The following is a 20410-nucleotide window of genomic DNA, read 5'->3' on the forward strand; positions in this document are numbered from 1 at the left end:
ATATACACACACACGTGTATGGGTGCTTTTGAACGTTCTGGCAAGTTTTAATATTCCAACCGTAATACGATACGATCTTTTGACTGTAGTTTTCAGTGAGTAATCAAGATCTTATTATATTAGGTGGAAGGTCGTTTGCGAGCCAAGTAATGCTCTCACGTGCATGCCACGTGACCTCGACTAATAAATAATGCTCACGCGCATGTCGTGTCAACAGCACCCGCTCGCGTGCGCATAAGAACACCCAAGGGAGATTCCAGGAACCGCATTTCCGTTCCGTTCTGCTTGCCGCTCCGTTCCCTTACCGACAGCACGACCGCGGGAAGAAGGAAAACAGAGGAAGAGCTACGGGAGCGGGAGAGAGAGAGAGAGAGAGAGAGAGAGGAAAATTGAAAAAGAGGAAAGAAGGAATGGCGGACGCTTCGTTCTGCCCGGACTGCAAGCGGAGCACGGAGGTGGTGTTGGACCACTCGGCGGGGGACATGGTGTGCTTGGAGTGCGGGCTGGTGCTGGAGGCCCACTCCATCGACGAGACCTCCGAGTGGCGGACCTTCGCCAACGAATCCTCTGAAAACGACCCAGTCCGTGTCGGCGGTCCATCCAACCCGCTCCTCACCGACGGCGGCCTCTCCACTGTCATCGCCAAGCCCAACGGCGCCCAGGGCGACTTCCTCTCCTCCTCCCTCGGCCGCTGGCAGACCCGCGGCTCCAACCCCGACCGCTCCCTCATCCTTGCCTTCCGCACCATCGCCAATATGGCCGACAGGTCCTTTTCTAGATCTAACTAACCCCCCATCTCCATCTTCCTTCTTCTTGATTTCTTGCTCTTTTCGATGGTCAATTAGACTGAGTGCTATTACGTTTAGGTATTGAATCGAGCATGCTATATATGTCTGGAATGTAAAAACGTCTGCCAGCAAATTAGATATCTTTGTAATAATGTGAATCAACAAACAATGGCTAAACCCTGAAGTAATCCCTTTAATTTATTATTCTACAATCCATGACGTATGGTAGAGTGGAAGACTGGTAAACTTAGTGACATTTTCTTTTGTCTTTTTCTACAAAACTGGAATCCATTTGCTGTTTGTGTCATGCCTGAGGCACACATATGGCTAGATGTATTATAGAAAAAGAATTGAACAGAAGTGGGAAACAGTTGGATGCTTTTAAGAAAATATTTGTTCTTCAAATGTCTTCTTGGGTTCTCTTTATAAATTGGGCCACAAGCACTAGGTTTGTTTCTAGAAACCAGATAAACAATACTAACGTTCCTGATATTGATAATATTGATCAAATCATGTTAGCTTGTAAGACGTAATATGCGTCTTTTGTTTCCATGAAAAAGATAATCCAAATTGTCTTATTGCATAATTTTTAAATTTCAAATTAAATGTTCTAAATTTCAAATTCAATGTTAAAGCTAGTACTGATCTAGTGGCCTTTTCTTTCAGGTTGGGTCTTGTCGCCACTATCAAGGTACAAAACTAGTCTGCATATGGTTTCTATTCTGCAGAATTTTTATAAAAGCAACATCATTTCTTTGAGATGAATTTTGAGAGTAAATAACATGGTTGGGGGTAAGGATGATTTTAATTTTCTTTTGCTGTCAAGCTGTATAAATCACATTGCTATTTTTTAATAAATTCTTATGGCTCGTTCCTTCTGTTTGCTTTTGTATCAAATACTGGTCTCACTGTAGCTTATCAGATGTCTTCTGTTTTAATTTTCTAATGATGTTCATGGGAATGCATTGTGGGTTTTTCTCCTATGTGCTGAGATTTTTGCTGATTTATTTATTCTTTTTTTTTTCCTGCAAAAGAGTTGTATGCATATGTCTATAGTGTTCTAAAATCAGACGTTTGAGTTGAGACTAATAAGATGGAAGTTGTTCATTGGTATTGACAACTTTTGGATTCTTTAATGACAACTAAATTTAATATGAAAATTACATAAAACTTCTAAACCACAAAAATTAAGCTTGCAAATCTGGTCCATCTACATGTATTAACTTCACAAATCATAGCAAGTCCATTTAAGTTCGACAAACTTTTGCAGCGAGCTCCTGACTTAACAATTGCACTTTGTATATCGGTGACAAATTCTTTATGAAAGCAACAATAGGCAAAAACAATAGCCTTAAATGAATCCTTAAATACCAGCTAATGGAATCCAAATTCCACCTATTGGTTATGCATTCTAAGCTTATGTTTTCCAGGATAGCTCTCTAAGATTTTTGGAGACCTGGGAAATAGTCGTGACGAAGAGTGAAGAAGGCAGGGTATGTTGCAGGGAAATGCATTGCATTCTAATGTTCATATCATAAGCAAAATAGCCTAATTGGAGCAAAACATTCGTACATGTTTTGACTGTTCTTAGATGTTCAATGGGCTTCCATTGTCCATCTCTGCAATGCTACTTCTATTCCTTTAATTTTTCTTTGTTGTTTCTCTATGTAAAGGGGGGGATTAGGTGCTGGGTTTGATGATTGAGTATGGATAGATGGAAAGAGTCACAAGATTTTTGAACCATTATTGAACACCTTTTCATGTCACAGCTTAAAGTCGCTATGATAGGAGTCTTTGGATGCAGAACCACCTTCCCTTTGAGTCAATATTACGAGAATTTATCTTCTTGATGAAGGAAAATCTGGCTTAGTTCTAGAAGAAATGCTAGGCACATGAAATGTTTGACTATTACCTTATCATATGATTTATAATCATTTTGGACAACAAACATGCCAGCAAAACTTCTGAAACCATTGACATGGAAACTCCATCGACCTGGCCAGAATCGAAACTGAGACCAAGTTTAAACCTCAGTTGCTATATTATGGACCATAATATTGCAAATCTGGATTCTTTTCCAGTTTTCGAAAATTTCCATCTCAGCCAAGATATAGCGCGATCTTGGTCCATCTAGTTATTGGCCACCCAATCAGACGCAGAGATCTAAGTAACTAAAAACCTTTCCTGGAAGGCAATTTACAAGCATGAATCACTATGAACTTTTTCCATTTTATTTCTGATATATTTGTATCTTCTATTTCATCCTTTTGGTTTTACCTTCAATTTGCTAATTGATATTTTTAGCCTTCAAGCTTTCATAATTCTAATCAATGGCAAATTTATCACCAAAATATAAGGAAAAACAAAAGATCAAACTATCTAGAGCAGGCCTGTGGTTCACCTTAGAAGTATATATGCATGTGACTGGTGTTGTTTTGTTTATGTGCATAAGTTCTTGCTTACACATTTAGATGCCACAGCTGTCCTTTGATGAACTTCAATGATAATTACTACTTCCTGTGGTGATATATGTGCAGTTTCTGCGAGTTAGATAAGAGTCCCCGCCTATTTGAAACTTATTAGTGCCTGTTTGGATAATCCTGTGCAATCCAATAGGATTCACAAGAACACAGGCCAAGCAAGGCCTCTATTCACAGTATTCACAGAAATACTTTCAGAGTAGGCTGGCCCAAATCCTGTAGGAAGAAAAAAATGACCTCACCAGTCCTTTTTTCTATCCTACAGGATGGATTTGAAGAGGTCCAGTTGTTATAAGCTGGGCCAAGCTTAATATTTTATAATACTAGACATATCTGTGCACATAGTCTAGAAGATATGTGCTGGACGAGCCAGACCCGATTCTTGCAGGATTTTTTTATCCCGATCTTATAGGAATATCCAAACATGCTCTTAGTCTTGTTTCTATCCTAGAGATTATTATTATTGATGATCTGCCTTGTGTATGTAATCTGCTACTCAATGGAAATAGTGTTGTAGTATTTTTTGTGTTTTTTCCATTCCTAATCATATAATTTATGTGTGAATGGATGTAATTATGTTGTAGGTCCCTAAGAATCTTAGTATCTTGCTTTTAACTTTTGAGCTGCTATTGTAGCTGCTTCTTTTCTAATTTTTACATTGTAATAATCCCTTCTGTTTTTCTTATCCTAGTAGAGCATATTGTTTGTATATCACCTATTTCAGGTGATATGTTGATGGATGATTAACTTTACATATTGATAAATACACATTAACATCATGTGCAAGCTTGAAATTTAGGATAAGGACTATAGGTAGGGAATTGACTTATGTTTACACAGTCATGCATTAACAAAATTTCATAGGTGTAATTTACATATCGCTAGTAATGTGGGAATCTCACTCTGAAGCTTATGTATACCTTCATTTTGAAGGTTTTGTACAATTCAGAATTATGTTTTGTTGTCACCCTGTCCGACTGTGTGCTAGGCTTTCAAATTCTAAAATGAATTGCAAGGAGAGGAAAAGCTTGTATTGTTGCAAATATAAAAAATGCTGTTTTAGGTGATAAGGCACAAGTTTAAACTGGTAAAGTTGGGTACAAGCTTTCATTAATGTGTATCAATATATTCTGTTGCATATTGCTTTGGTATGTTTTGAAACAAACTGATATACAATTATTTGAGTCAGAACATATGTTGTATGGTACATGCATCTTTACCTTGTCAATAGCGTACTTTTATGGTGTTATCATAGATATTGTACTGTAATGATGAGTCCTTTTAATCCTTGACTCTTGCGTGCCATATATTGCACTCCCAATTATTGCAATAATCTCTACTATTATAAGCCAAGTTCCCTTGAGCCATCTGTTTGTGAAACCAGGCTTTCTGAGCGACCCTTCTGCAAGCATTATTATCAAGATATAAATCCCAGCCCTCCATCCATCAGAAGTGTTAGCATCTCTCTCTCTTTCTCTCTCCGAGCTGCATGGTGTGAGCATCAAATTAAAAAATAAATTCCATCTGCCTGTAATATTATAACCTATATGTATGGTAAAGCAAATAAGCGAGGCCCATGAGTCTCTAACTTAACCCATACATTTCTTTTAGGGATGCACCACTTCCAGATTCTTCATAAATGACAAGAATATAGACTTAAATGAGAAGTTTTTTAAATCAAATGTACTGCGAACAATGTTTATGGATGGTATCATAGTGATCCATCAAATGTCCCTTGTTGAATATACTATGTATATTGCATGTGCTTAGATGGTATTTTTGGAGATTTGGCAGTTCATTGCAAAAGTCGTTTATTCTTTCAATTTATAGCATAACAACTCATATTTGCTGACCTTTTCAGCTTAGAACTATTTGCTAGAGCTGTTGGCGAGGTTGTTAATTTGGATGCCTTTATTATGTCCATTTTTGGTTTCTAATTCTTTGTTATGCAAACGAGAACTTTACGTAGTTGTTGTTGCTGTCATCATTTGAAGTCTGGTTTGTGCTGTATCTTTACTTGGCTGGAGGGTAGATAATGGTCAGTTGTGTGTGAATGCTCTAAGATGCCCTTGGGGGGTTCATGTTGTTGGATTTTATCATCACTTAAATGATCGTAATGACTTGTTTTGTAAAGGATAGAGCCAATGAGATATATAAGAAAGTGGAAGATCTGAAGTCCATTAGAGGACGAAATCAAGATGCAATTTTGGCTGCTTGTCTATATATTGCTTGTCGCCAAGAGGACAGGCCTCGAACTGTAAAGGGTATGGTTGACATCTTATTACAAGTCTTATCTGAATTTATCATTTGGGGTGTACTTCATCAACTCCCGTTTTTTCAAATAGAAATCTGTTCTGTTGCCAATGGAGCTACGAAGAAGGAAATTGGTCGGGCAAAAGAGTACATTGTAAAGCAGCTTGAAGTTGAGATGGGTCAATCGATGGAAATGGGTACGATCCATGCTGGGGATTTCCTGGTTAGTTCCGGTGTTTTACCATCTCTTCCTGTGGCTAGATTTTTGATATCCTTTTATTTTATAAATAGTCTTTTTTGTAGTTGAGATAGTCTTACAGAGATTTCTGAGTTTTGTTTTCCTCAATTTTGCAGCGGCGTTTTTGTTCACATCTTGGCATGTCAAATCAAGCAGTCAAGGCTGCTCAGGAAGCAGTCCAGAAGTCAGAAGAGCTTGATATAAGGTACATTTTTGGAAAGTTAATTAGTAAAAAATGTTACTTTCTGATTTCTTTTGTGTGTTCTAGGAAAAGTTCCTGATATATCACCTACAATTCTCCTGATTGGTTCGATTATTCTTATAATTTCTCTTTTATGTAGTAAGCATCATTGATGAAGTTCTTTTCCCTCATCTGACTTGCCCTCATCTAAGTTTTGGGATGCTTTTTAGACCTGTGGTCTATCCAATTGTTATGACAGCTAGCAAGCTTTCTACGCTCTTGTTGTGCATTTGTACAACCGAAGGGCTTTAGGGCAACATATAAAGCCTTAAGCCTGCCTAGAAGCATACCATCCGATGACAAAATTCTATGCATTTTGTGAATAAAATTTTTTGGGACCTTCAACATTTACTTATATCAGAAAATTCAATTCCAGATGTTAAATAGACATTTTTGCCAGCATTATCAATTAGAATACTTACTGAAAGTCAAGAAGCATGAACATAGATAAATTTTTTCTTTTAGCATTTAAGTAACTAGTATAAGGTGGCAGCCTAAATACTAAATAAATTATTGTCATGCCAGTAAATATACTATACCAAGTTAAGAGTTAGAACATGAGGTTGTTATTGCACCCCAAATGCTGTTTGGTTGTCAGCATTATGAAAATGACTTTATGGAGTGCCTAAATTGAGTGAGGTTTATGACATCACCGATTGGTTGCTTTTCGTGAAACCTGTTTCAGAGGGATTTGTCATGAAACCTGAAAAATGGGTTTTGTGAAAAGGTTGGCCCCTTTCTGTTTTTCATAAAACCTGCTTTATGATCAATCAAAATTTACAGACAACCAAACAAGCCCCCAACGTTTTTTTTCCTCCACTAAAAGGCATTTTCAGTTTGTAAATTTACTGGATGTTATACTAGAGATAATTTTTTATCTGCATAAGACATCATAAACTGTTATATGTGTTGCTTAATGTGGTATCTTAAACCTCCTAGGTGTTTGGATCAATATAAACTTCATCATGCTGCAGTTATCTAGGGTTTTGAAGCCTTCAAACTCATTAAGAATAGCTGTGCCTGCACTGATGCTTATTTTGCACTATGAGTTACATTTATTCATCCTTTAATTGTCATAAAACAACCAACTTGCGTATATGATTGATATAGATGGAACATAGATTGTGAAATGAAAGGAATCCCTTCTTTTAACTAAATGATAAATAAATATTAAAAGTCTTAAAATGAAGTCTAATTTTCCTAAACATCTCGCAGTCACAAACTCTCCTCTTATTAACTAATGCATTGGGAATAGTTATTACAATGGACCTTATCGGAAGCATCTTCCTGACATTTGCTCTGATCTATGGTAAATGATGCCATTTTGCAAAATTTATTATATTTTAAAGAAAATCCCTTGGATTAGACTATGTAGGTGTATGTAACTATATGTTAATAAGTGACTAAAATACACTTTTATTTTGGCATAAATAAATGACTGCCGGACCTAAAATGCAATTTTATTCTGACGTAAATAAACACAAAACATAAAACTAAACTAACTAATATTTTTATCTATAAATTATTTTAAGCATAAAGATGTTCTAAATTACAATTGTTCTTGATAGGTACTCATGTCCTATAGCAAGAATTTGAAGTTGGTGTTGCCCTAAATAGAAGATCTGATTGAGAAGAAACTTACCCCCTTCATAATTCACTTTAGGCAGTAATCTTTGAAACTCATTATTTGTAATACGACAACCAAGAAAAAAATTATATTATAGCAACTTAATATATGCAGCAACTCTGATTACTTTTTTTTTTTTAGAATAAGACCATCACCATTACTTTTGCATTGTTTCCACACATTTGTGACCATCAGAAGTAATTTTACGAAAATTGCTCCTTTCAAATAAGAGGCTACCCCCTATAATGACATTTGTGTTGGAACTTTTATTACAGAAAATAGATACATGAACTATATTATTTACAATGCTCTCAATAGGTGTACATTTTTTGCACCATTGTTTACAGCTCTTTCCATTTGAGTGTCTTTGTAAGCTGTTACGCCTTTAGTTTTGATGGGTTTGATATACTACATTGAACGAGTAAATTCTTATGGAAGTTCCAGCAATTTCAGCTTGTGCTATAGTTTTGCTCTTATCCAGCATTAACTCTTTAATAATCAATATCAGACCAAACCCATTTCAGTGACGAGATCAATTTGTTATTTGTGCCAACAGTATTAACATGGAGATTAGTCCCGGCTTTGATTGGTTCTTCTAGAAGCTAAACAGAAAGATGAATGGTAAACATACATAAGCAGTCAGGTTTTCACAAAATTGTAGAACACACAGTAGCGATAAAAGCAAACAAATCAAAAGAGCTTTCATCTGTAATAAACATTGCAAAAATATTTTAGAAGAAGAAAGTAAAGAATTGAAAAAGTGAAAAACTATTTTGATTGGCTTTCTAGATACAATTAATGCTACATGGCCAAATCAGCAATCTGGGACACTTTGAGCAGGTCTGTGAGTTGGCTAGAGAATGCAAAGAAAAAACTATTCGTAGATAAGAGGGAGCATCAGAATGATGAGGAGTAAAAGGAGCCAAAGAGTGTGCATTTCATTCGTGAGAGTGCCAAGTCAGCAAACTCCGCAAGTCGGTATTCGTCTACGAGAGGCGATCTCTGCACTGATCATTCTATCGAGGATGAGACGGTAGCAGTCAATGGCACACCAATGACAGATAAAGAGCAGCTAAAATTGAATCTCAATCCACTTTCTGAAAAATGCTGTCCTGCCCCAATGGCACACCTTTCCACCTAGCAACCTTTGAATCATTCCCTCTTCTCTTTCCACATTAGACGTTTGAAGTATCAAATCAGCCCCTGAAGGGATAAGCCGCTATTGCATGGCAGGGCTAGGCTCACTTGGAATGCTCTACTTGCATGAGCCCAGTCCATGCAACAAACTAGGGAGTGAGAAGGAGCCCGCAGAGAAAAGGGAAAGGGGGGTTGTCATGGTGTTGGTGCCTTGTAGTCAAAGTCAAATGCATTGCTTGTTGGTCATAGTAACATGGCACAGTAGTCAGGATCAAGTGCCATTGATCCAGTTAGGGGTAGACGGAAGTGCCTAGCCTTAGCTAAACAACGTTATTAGAGGATCTTTGGTGCTGCAAGTGTCTTGTCTTCAACTTTTAACTTGCTTTTCATGATGGCTTGTAGCTCCCAGTTTAGTTTCTATATAGGGAGGATATTGGAACAAGTATGTGCAGAGCCCAATTTTTTCAGATGGCATGTTTGAAATGAGGAAACCTTTGATGCCATAATTGTCTGTCCTTTCTATCATTGGTTATGGTGTGGAGAAACAAAGAGCCTAGATAATTGAGATGGTTGACTGCTGGGGTATTGACTGTAAAATCTTTTTGTATTTTCAGGACTCTTAGGGTGTCACTCTGTATTTAGAGAAGTTGCTATGGAATCTTTTAGAATCAACTAGGATCCAAGGCTTTGTTTATACTTTATACTATTCAAGAAAAGATCCTTAACAGAAGCTTGCTAACAAGAGGCTAGTTTTGACTGTTTCTGAACATTTTGCCTAAATGAGTGCGATGCTTAGTCTCCTATGCAACTTCATTTGGATTTCCTGGTGCTAGGTTTTCATTCACTCAATAACCTAGGACTGTGAGTTGAAGACATAATCTTGGGTGTCAGGTAGGATGCTGTTAAGAGTTTAAAGATGCGTAAAGAAGAAAGTATGGCATGCTGTATGCTCTGGAATATGGAACTTGAGGAATGAAAATATCTGTTTTGAGAAGCACAGAACATCAAGGGAGAATGAAGAAAGTAACTTGTGATGCTGGTCTTGGGGATCAGGAAATGGGTTTACTATTGTGAAAATGACTAGATAGGGACTTTCATTTCTGTGTCTATTTATTTATTTTTTCTTTTTCACTCTTGCACTTGCCTTTTTCTTTTGTTGGTTCCTCATCTTTGATATCGTGTTGTCATGATCATTTGAAGGTTCGAATCATACTCTTGAATGGATACCTCTGTTGAAAAAGAAAGAGGCACAGGAGTTTTTATTGTATGAAATCTTTTAACAATTTAGACCTAATAACTTACAGTGCAAAATCTTATAATCATTATCCAAATGTTACAATTCATGGGGACTTTGAAATATGGTTGAGTCACCTCATTTTCACTAGTCGATAGTGAGAATCAAGTTATTTTGACAATTTTTTTTGGTAACATCATTCAGGTTGTCATGCTGAGATTTAGGGAAACTGTACTACAGATTGTATTATGTAGATGACAACGTTGACGCCATTTTACTGTAGATAAACATTGCTGGCAGCTACAAGTCTGCAGCTATCATAATCCAAATCCATGAATGGTTCACTTGTCTGATAACTTGATATTACGGGTAGCTTCATCTATTCCATATTCCTTGTTGATATTTTATCTCTTGATTTGTTGATATATCATCTTTGATGGCAAGTAGTTCAGTTATGGTCCAAGCCATTGCTGACTGATAATCTATACATTTTCATGGAGAAGCTCATCATATTAAAGTCAGGCCTTGGGCCATGAAGAAAAGCATATTGAGATCATCATGTTATTTTAAACCAGAACCACTTACAAAGATTTTAGTTCTTCTAATATGATGTTACCTTGCAATAACGGGTTGAATGTAAAATCTGTATTAACTGGCAAGGATTGCAACAACCATTGCTTTTGCAGGAGGAGTCCTATATCAATCGCAGCAGCTGTCATTTACATGATAACTCAGCTATCAGAGGAGAAGAAACCTCTAAGAGGTACGGAAACAATATTTTTTTTGGCCTGTGGTTCCAGTATATTGTTTTTTGTACTCACAATAATATGTTGCAGATATCTCTTTGGCCACGGGAGTGGCAGAAGGCACTATAAGGAATTCATACAAAGATCTTTATCCCTATGCTTCAAGGATCATTCCAGCCTCATTTGCCAAGGAGGAAGACCTCAAGAATCTCTGCAGCCCATAGTTCATAATTAACCAGTTGCAGTTGAGCTACTTGAAAAATTCAGGACCGGCAGGTAGCATGGTGTGACTGATGCATGCCATTTGTTATTGGCACAAGAATGTTCACATTCTTCGACATGAACTTTTGAAAGGACTCCAGAAACGAACCTGAAGTAGTTTTCTTTTTTTTTTCCCCCTCTCAACATATGTATTTCTGAACGACTGTGTGGTGATGAGCAAACACATTATAAACTAACCTAACCTTATGGCTGAGACAAACATAAATACTAGTCCGCGTAGGCCTCTGGCACTAGGCTAGGATATATGATAACTATACAACCTGTGCTTTTAATAGCGTTTGCCATGTAATTAAGCTTGAGTCCTTGTTTATTGTACACGTGTTTGACGACTTTCTGTATCTGACTGTAAAATTCTTGAAGAGTATTCAACAGATCAGATGTCATGTTCTATTACAATGACAGATCAAATCATATTATTTATAAAGGAAAAGATTTTATTTTATTTTATCTAAAAACTTAAATGTACTTTTGGAAAAAAAAATTATCTCAATTCTAGGTCGGTGGAAATTGGACCTCATATGATTTTTTTTTTTTTTTATGAAGGATTTGTTTGGTTTGTGTAAAGAGGAGAAAAGTGTGGTCAACAAAAAAATTGGAGAAATGTCTTATATTTTATTACAGTTTTTAAAGGATGAAGATAGAAAAGTGGCTTTTTCAAGAGAATAAGATTCTCATATTTTATAGGAAAGAAAAATTTATGTGAGACATGGAAAAATCCAGTTCCGATCGGTTGGTAATGGAGTTTTTTTTTTCTTCAAAAATGCTCTTAAGTTTTTAAATAAAATTGTGTAAAGTTCTTTCTTTTATTAAGATCATAATATATATTTTATACAACTTTTTCAGAAAAGTAGATGTTCAACTAAATATAAACTATTATAAAATGTTATTTTTTCATGGTTAGCTAAACATAGAAAATTATTATTTTTTTATATAATTAAATCGGATATCACTTCTCGAGCAACCATCATCTCTACAATTTACTCAAGCAATTAACATGCAAAATCAAGTAATTCAGAAATAAAAGATAACACAGTTTTTTGACATGAAAAATCTTTCTATGTAAAGAAAAAAAATCACAGAACCTAGTTCAACCAAAATCTTTCACTATTTAGAATAATAGGATTACAATAAATTCTTTTTATATCAGTTAGAGATTGCACAAACATCAACAAAATTTAATCTTGGCTTTTAGAACAAAAATATTCATTAGGATAATGGTACAATAGAGTAACAAATATGTAGCAAGAAAGATCAAATTCTACTTCTAATTTTTTTTTACATAAATATTGAGGTTCTATACAAAATAGTTTGTCTCTTTTAGTGTTGGTCAATGTTAATTAGGTTGGGCCTTAGGCTGATATATTTGAATTTATTTTTTAGTTGAAATGGGATAGATATTTTCATCTTTTAGTGAAAGATAGTGATGAAGCAGTCTCTAGTTGCCCTGATGAACTGCATCATTGATAGTGTGGCAATATCAACATTGTTATCTCTATGGACAATGGTACAATAGAGTAACAGATATGTAGCAAGAAAGATCAAGTTTTACTTCTATTTTTTTAAAATAATTATTGAGGTTCTATGTGAAATTCACATTAAGGATGCATCCTCGATGTTATAAGTACAATTATAATAGAAATACAGTTTATTGTGGGATTACGAGTAGTCAGTCAGTCTCACCTAGCTTCTAAAGAACATGCAGTGACCAACGAGGTCTTGGAGGAGGGGAAAGAAACAAAAAGAAAACGACGAGTCGCATCAAATCAGAACATCCACTACGTGGAATGGGCTTCCGGGAATGAAACACGGTACGAAGAAATCCGGACCGTCCACCGGCAATCAAGTACGGCGGTCCGACGTGGAGTGACACGTGGCATTCTCTCTAACGGTCCGGTGCGGATCGGACGGCTTGGCGAGCAGGAAGCGTGACAGCCGTCGATGTTAGCTCGCTCTCGAGTGCTGGTATAAAAGGCCAAAAGAATGGCAGAGAGAGAGAGAGAGAGAGAGAGAGAGAGAGGGAGAGGGAAACCGTTCTGGGCGGCAGACAGGCACGGCTTCTCAGGGCCGGTAGTCCGTCCTCCGAGGGACCGAGGCTACTTTTCTCTCTTTATTGCATCCAAAAAGAAGTACTTTTTTTTCTTGGGTTTTTAGGCAGAACGAGAGACTGAGAGGCAGAAGAGCTGGAGATCAAATGGGTCTCTTCGATTCTTGAAGGTGCTGCGATCGAGGAGTATTCTTTGTTTTGTTTTAGTCCTATCTGTAATTTCGTTTTTATTTTGTTTTGGATTCTTTGGTACGAGAAAGAATGGATGTTCTTGTGGAATGCCTTCTTCTTACCCTTCTCTTATGATGTATATTATTTCGGGTTCTGGATTTTTTATCTATTTTTACACTGGTTCCTGAAATGGCTTGATTTGTTTCTTGTTCAAATTTCTGGTCCTGTTCTCGGATTTGTATGATCTGAGGCCGATAAAGAGTTGACTGAGCTTTCCTTCTTTGCCTCCTCTTTCCTCTTTTTTTGGAATTCTTTTTCTAGGTTTAATCCGGAAGATAGGGACTGGGGATTCGAGAATTAGTGTCTCGTTCTTGCCTTTATCTCCCTCTATTCGATAAGATACCTCGGATATCTCGTATAATTTTCTTCCCTCAAGCTCTCTCTTTTTTCTCTCCATCTATCTTCCTGTGTCGGTGGTGTCGAACCCGAATTCTAAAGTCATCTCTTTTCCTTTAACCCTCTCTTCAGCCTTTTATCTACCTCTCTTCAGCGTTGGTCTCTGATTTCCAGAGGTGGAGTGCAGAGGATAGCAGAGAACCTATGTGCCTAATCTAAAAGTGGACGGATTTATCTTTCCTCCTGGAAAATATTTAGAAGAGAGAACACAAAGAAACTCCTTTTCTTCTGCCAACAATAGAAAGAGCCTGAAAAGAAAGGCTTTCCTTGATGCGATTATCTCTCATAACTCCTCACCGGGCATCTCGCTCTTTTTCTTTTTTATAGCTTTTCCTTTCTATTCTCAGTCCCTTATCTCTGCCTCGCCCGCTTTATCTGCTCCTTGATGTCTCTGCCTCACTTTATTTCCTCCCTTGCAGTGGCTGCAGAGAGACAGAGGACTGGGAAGAGGAGGAGAAGGAGGTCAGAGAGTAAGAGAAAGAGAGAGAGAGGACGATGTGATCGGTGATTGGGTGTGGATGTGGGTGTAGAGGATATGGACAAAGAGAAAGGTCGAGACTTGAAGCGATGCGGCAGCTCGGGGCGTCGGTCTTCGCCCGCGAAGCGACAGCAGAGAGCGTTATCTGGACGGATCAGTAGCAGCACCAAGCCCATCTCGCACCCATCCTCCTCCCCCTCTGGTATCAATCCTAAGTCCTAACCAACTATGCCCCTTCCTCTTGCCTAATTTACATAAAAAATTCGGATCTTTTCATTGTTTTTCTGTATAAAATTAGTAAATTATCGTCGGATTTTTCTTTTTTTTCTTTTTCTTAATTCAAAGAAAATGTTGCAGTTTTGAACGGTAGCAGTTGTGGTGGAGGAGGAGGAGGCGACGAGAGTGCGATGGAGAGATGGCAGAAAGAGAGAGCGAAGGCGTTCGTGTGGGGCTCGCGCATCAATAAAGAGGACGGCAGGACGGGCGATGAAGGTGGCTGCTGTGGGTCCGATAGAGGAGACTCACGTCTTTCACGCCCGCCCCTTTCTTCGAGTGGTACAGTCCGGTCAAAGGTTGGAACTTTTTTGTTTTTTCTCCATCCCGATGGTACCGGCAATGGCTAGCGATCTTTAGCTAGCGGTTTTATCTTTACTCTGTTTTAAGTAATAATATATTTCTCTCCCTTTCTTTCCTAAATTTTTTTTAACTTTAATTATAGGTTGAGGATTGCAGTGCTGTGGATCTTGCCATGGTGCCTAGGAAATTACGGTCTGGTATAAAGAATTCAGATGGAACGCTTCTCAGTTCCTTTTATTTGAATACTATTACAAAAGAAACAAAAAACTATCTGTGTGTGTATTGTTTCTGGTAGTCTGCTTAGTTTAGTCTTATCCTCCTTGGTAAATAAAAGATGGCTTTGTGAATCCGAATCTTGAGTTCCCACTTCCCACTTTTTGATCCTGAGTTGGGTTAGACTACTGTTTTTCCATGGTCACTATTAAAAGGGTATTGATCTGGTTGAGGGGAAGGGAACCTTTGGATCTTCTTCTTTCATTAGATAAATGCGTGATCAACTATGTTCTTTTTTGTTTCTTGTCGTTTAATATTTGCATAAAATAAGTGGCATATCGAATAGTAAATTTTTTCGTTGCCGTTTTTGCCGGCAGTTGGTCACCTGGCTTATGATTTTTCCCAAAAAAAGAAAAATTAACGAGTGATCTCAGTTCTGCTGGTATCTCCTCGTGTTTGTAATCTTTCTGAAATGACATCAGTAATATTCATACTTGTTTACTGTTTTCAACTTCAGCTATGAACAAACGCAGCAGGCTATCAGCATCTCCTTCGTTGCTGGATTCGAAGAACAAATGTCGTGCCTCCAATGGTAGCCACGTTCCCTGTGTTAATGGCTCGAGGAGTTTTAAGAGAGACATGGTTGGTCTTTTATCAGCATGCTTGCTTAGCTTGTCTTTCTAGCTTTATTGTCAGTTTGTGGCTCTTGATACCTTCTGGCCTTCTGTTTAAGTAGCTAAAGGTACAAATCACCAAAGATGAGGAAGAAGCTGCTGAGACTTTGTCTGCATTGGCTAGTATGATCCCTGATGGCAGGCCAGTTAAGATCAGTCAGGAAGGTAGAATGTTGGAGGAAAACTCAGAGACAACAGCAACCATCTTTTCTCATTCAGAAGGTTGGTAAACTCAACTAGAATCCATCTTTTGTTTTCACTAGAGCAATACTTTAGACTTGAAGGGTGCCTAGGATTCGAGAACAGCCTTTATTTTTTCAAAAGAAGTTTCTTTTTATTATATTTTAAGTCTATGTAATTTCTGATGCAGCAGCTTCAAAAGAAGAGAGTACTAAAATTTTGCTTCCAAGCACCAGCTCTGCAGCGGCAAAACGCTCTTCTCACATAGAGGAGTCCATTGTAGAAACTGCAAAACCTGAGCCTTCTGTTTTGGAGCAGCCTGCTATTACCGGTGTAAACCAACAATTGGATCCAGGATCAAATGGAACAGCTCATCCTGATTTACAAAGAACACCTCCATCCAAGAATGAACAGTCAAAAAATGCAACTACAAGGGATTCTTTGAATTCATTAAATCTCTTGGAATCTTTGAATTCATCAAATCTCTTGGAAGCTCCTCTCTATTCTTACTCTGAGAACAAGTTAGTACTATTTAGTTTGTATTCTTTGTTTGACTTTTAAAAAGGGACAGTTAGCTGGTAATTGCACAAAATTTCTTATTGCACCTTGATTTCTGTTCCGGTTGATTCACTTGCAGATCAGCACAATTGGATGCCCTTTCGGTGCACAAATCAGAGATTAATCTTTGGCCGGTAATGTTCTATACTTGGAGATTTGGTCATAGTTGTTATTGGTTATTCAGACATTATTGAAACGGTACCCCCATTTTTTTAGGTTGGATCTGCCTCCTCGGAAAAACATGTGCAGCCTTTCAATCAGAAAACTGACATTCTAACGCATTACATGCATGGGGGAGGTTGTCATGTTGTACCTTGCTAAAGATATTTTACATGGGGAACATATTAAGTGTGTTTATTACTATATTCTCTGAGCTCTTTTTTCTAGCTGATTATTCCAAAATCTTGGTTATCTTATCAGATACAGGTCATGCTCCGCGACCTGGTATGCCAAGCAGTGATAATGGACATTTGACAATGTAATTCATAATCCACCTACCACTCCTGATGGGGAACTCCAAACACAATATTTCATTGATACAGGTCATGCTCCGCAACCTGGATGCCATTTAATTTAAATTTACTTTTTTAGGTGGTCTTCAACTAAAGCTGCTGCCTGGCGAGACTCTGCTGCAGGCGGGCGTAGAACTAGTTCAAACGGACTAAACTCAAATGGAAGTGGTCTTCCAACTGAAAAGGTGGGCTATGATCCCCTTGGCATTGACAAGGTGCCTTTAACTTTTCCCAAGAAAATGCTCTTTTACTTGTAACGGCAGTCGATACCAATTTTCAACTGTCTTATCTTGAAATTACTTTGTCATGAAGAAAGTATGCATGAGATTAGGTGGATGAGGACATTTACCTGTTATTTAGAAGAATGACTGTGTAGATTATGATGAAATGTGCAATAAAGATGAGTGTTAGATGGCATATTACCAATTTCCAGATGGATTTGGATGAATTTAAAGTGAGTCTGCTCCATATGAGTGTTAGATAGCCTCATGCAAGCTTTTATATGAAGAGCATTTGTTTCCTTTTAGGCCTGAAACCTGTCTGTCTAAATATCTTTATTTTATGTCCCTTGACAGTTACATGTTTGATGGATTCTTTTGTTGCATTAAGTCTTTGCTGATTGATAGCTGATCTTAGAAGAGTAGTTCTTTAATGAAAGAGGGACTGTAATTGAGTATAAACGTACAGTTCTACCCCCACTGGAGTTGCTTATGAAATTTGGATATATTGTCCTTCAGCTTCTCTCATTATCTACTTAACGATGTAACCACACTGGAGATTTCATTTATTGGAAGCTTGAGTTCGTTATATTTTTGGGTGCGGCTCCTGCAGGTGTCAGCTGATAGGAGGTCGTCATGGAAAAGGTGTACTACCCATGTGTATATAAGCCATATCATTCAGAGCTATCAGAACACTGAAAAAAGGCATCAGTTTCTGCTCGTCACTAACCAAGCGAAAGCCAAAGAGGGAATGAATTCTGGCGTGCAAGCATGCAATGAAGCAACTAGGTTAAGTAGTCTGAACAGCATGACATCTGCTGGAACTAGTGGTTCCATAATGGAGAGTACAGATGAAGCTACAACTCAAATGTTATCTGGCTCCTATATGCAGCAGCAACAGGTATTTGTCATCTCGCTGGTTTGTTTATCCTCTCCTTCGTTTCTTAATTTTTTTCTGTGTTCTGTTTAGTATCCGAGTCCTGTCACTAGGGTTGTATTTTTTGTCATTGTTGGCCACTGGTGAAATCAACGACCCCTGGAATGGGGTAAATAATTCGGGTTCTTACCTCCGTTTGCAGGGCTCATATCATTCTCTTATACCGTTCCCCTTCGCTCATAGTCCTTACACTTCATTATGTCTGGACCAGCTCCCAGCCACAACGGCTCAACAGGTGTGTTCTGTTTATTCAGCTGTCATGCAAAACATGTATTGGATATTTGCGATCAACTGTTTTTGGATTTCGTCAATCTACAGTTTTTTTCTTGTCCCTGACGGGGCCGGCCTCATTCCTAGCTTGTCCCCATCCTATTGATCCTTTTTTATTAATCAATGAAATGAGTGGTCGTGTATTCCACCCTTATGCTCAGAGAAAGCTTTCATGCACGACTTGCTATAATGATTGTCAATGCATTATTTAGTGGTTAGTTTTTTTGTCACCAAGAGGGGTATCTTTAAAAATGGTGTGACTTCATTGCTTGAAGTGTGATAGATTTTGTGGTGCTGGTGTCTGGTAGTGTAATAGATCGCACTATTTTCATAGATATACTATAATTCCAGTTCTGCTTCAGCTGATGCTATTTTGTTTTTCGAGAAACATTGTACTTTTATGAGTTGTTACTTGGTTGCAACTTCTTCCAAGTGCTGATTGTCTGGTAATCTGTCCAGCTGCAGCTACCACATCATATAGGTAACTCGCTCTATGGAGGACCGCAAATGGTTCTTGCTGGTGGCTCAACTAAACATCAACAGCAGCAGCAGCAGCAGCAGATATTGCAGGCTCAAATGGCCCAATACAGACCGCCTCTTGGTATTCCAACATGGCAAACCATGAGGCTGCAAGATCCCTCCCTGCTTCCATGTGCTCAGCTTTCCAGAGAGATGAAGGTTAGGCCCTATAAATCTCCTAGTCCACAGCAGCAACAGCATCTCTTGCCCATTTCTTCATCATCCTTCTCCCTAAGAGCAAAGAAGCCACATGGTGGTGGGTTTGGCTCTGAAGGTGCACCTCGATTGCAGCTGCTCTGTAATGCCCGGCGCATGCGAAGAGAATAGAATTGGATGGCTCAGATTGGTTTCTTGTTTTATTCATTCAAATATTGACTGGAGCTTATTGTGTTCTCCCCCTTCATGGCCAACCATGCAAAGTTCTCGACAATATTTGCTTCACCTAAAATGGCATTTCTAAACTTCCATACAAGACTCGACGAAACTGAAGATATTGACCCAAAGGATGGCGATCATATTATGTTGGCCATGCCCTGCGTAGCAAAGCAGCACTCATCAGTGGTGGGCCAGTAATGCTATTGCTTGATACATCTAGGAAGAACGGGGTTTCCTCGTAACATATTACAGAACTAACAAAACAGGCACTCCAGCCCTAAAGAATAGAGGAGGAGTGACATGCAGGGATATACTGGAATCAAAAGCGAGGCAGGTCCTTTTAGCTTGCTATGGTTCTTTATGTATGAGTTGTCATACGTTTACAAACTGAATACTCCTGTCTGTAAAATTTATGTTGATGATTAGGACTTAAAAATGGTTTCGTCTGCAGTATAAAGTGCAGTGTGTGAAAGATGTCTTGAAGGTGATGGAACGCAGCTCTGTCAGGTTGTTTTTGGTTCATGTTGGATCTCGGGCAATGGAAGCTGCTAAAATTGGGAGTGCAGATTCTCTGTTACACAGGGTTCTCCTTGCTGTTTTGCCTATGAGCTGCAGCGGAGGCAGAGAGATCCGGTTAGTATTTTCTCCCCACCGTTGCAGTGCATGGGCCCTGGGACACGGATTATTTGCATGCGTATCAAGGACGGGAGCAGTTCATGCAGAACAGAGTCGCACTCGCTTGAGGCAGCCTGTGTTGATGAACATAATCATATCGAGCCATTATGTATACAAAGTACTGGATTGTTTCCGCTTGATATATAATCAACCTAGTGCACTGCACTGTTGTTTTGACATATCATATCGAGCCATTTCGTATATTCTGCGAGCCAGTATATAACATTAAATCTTTGATAAAAGGTTAAGGTTGTGGCAGTATAAGCATTGTTTCCGAAAGCATGATTTGGTTTAGAAGTAATTGTAGCATCCGCCAATGGTATGGTCTAGTGGGTGTCAATCTTAGATGCTAAAACAAATTTAAAAGCTTAAGAAATTTGGTTTGGCATGTACAGAGATTTGAGATGAGAAGCTGAGAATAGGGGCTTGGGATGTGATCGTTATGGTCTTTCAAGTAATACCATGTTCGAAAGAATTGCCTGAATGAGAGGTTTGGATACCCTTGCCATGTAATGGATGAAGCAGAGT

The 20410-nt window shown here is 38.2% G+C and overlaps 2 protein-coding genes across 9 annotated transcripts; both read left to right on the plus strand.

Moving 5' to 3' along the window:
* Positions 1 to 67: 67 nt before the first annotated feature.
* LOC120107539 (transcription initiation factor IIB-like) lies at positions 68 to 11422 on the plus strand. The gene is made up of 7 exons (XM_039120851.1): positions 68 to 766; positions 1455 to 1479; positions 5403 to 5532; positions 5614 to 5744; positions 5876 to 5964; positions 10685 to 10761; positions 10835 to 11422. The coding sequence occupies exons 1-7, from the start codon at positions 411 to 413 to the stop codon at positions 10966 to 10968; spliced, it is 942 nt and encodes a 313-aa protein (XP_038976779.1). The 5' UTR covers positions 68 to 410; the 3' UTR covers positions 10969 to 11422.
* Positions 11423 to 13038: 1616 nt separating this feature from the next.
* Positions 13039 to 20061, plus strand: LOC103703859. 8 transcript variants are annotated; one of them, XM_039120840.1, is made up of 14 exons: positions 13039 to 13240; positions 14117 to 14377; positions 14533 to 14747; positions 14894 to 14948; positions 15482 to 15606; positions 15701 to 15860; positions 16009 to 16339; positions 16456 to 16510; positions 16593 to 16674; positions 16797 to 16854; positions 16968 to 17073; positions 17720 to 18007; positions 18186 to 18278; positions 18773 to 20061. In XM_039120840.1, the coding sequence occupies exons 2-14, from the start codon at positions 14233 to 14235 to the stop codon at positions 19157 to 19159; spliced, it is 2100 nt and encodes a 699-aa protein (XP_038976768.1). In that variant the 5' UTR covers positions 13039 to 13240; positions 14117 to 14232; the 3' UTR covers positions 19160 to 20061. The 8 variants fall into 8 exon arrangements, with proteins under 8 accessions (XP_038976768.1, XP_038976767.1, XP_038976771.1 ...); XM_039120839.1 differs by having other exon boundaries at positions 14126 to 14377; XM_039120842.1 differs by lacking the exon at positions 13039 to 13240 and having other exon boundaries at positions 13780 to 14377; positions 18779 to 20061.
* Positions 20062 to 20410: the final 349 nt, after the last annotated feature.

This window comes from Phoenix dactylifera, unplaced genomic scaffold, assembly GCF_009389715.1.
Source record: "Phoenix dactylifera cultivar Barhee BC4 unplaced genomic scaffold, palm_55x_up_171113_PBpolish2nd_filt_p 000893F, whole genome shotgun sequence".
Taxonomy (NCBI): domain Eukaryota; kingdom Viridiplantae; phylum Streptophyta; class Magnoliopsida; order Arecales; family Arecaceae; genus Phoenix; species Phoenix dactylifera.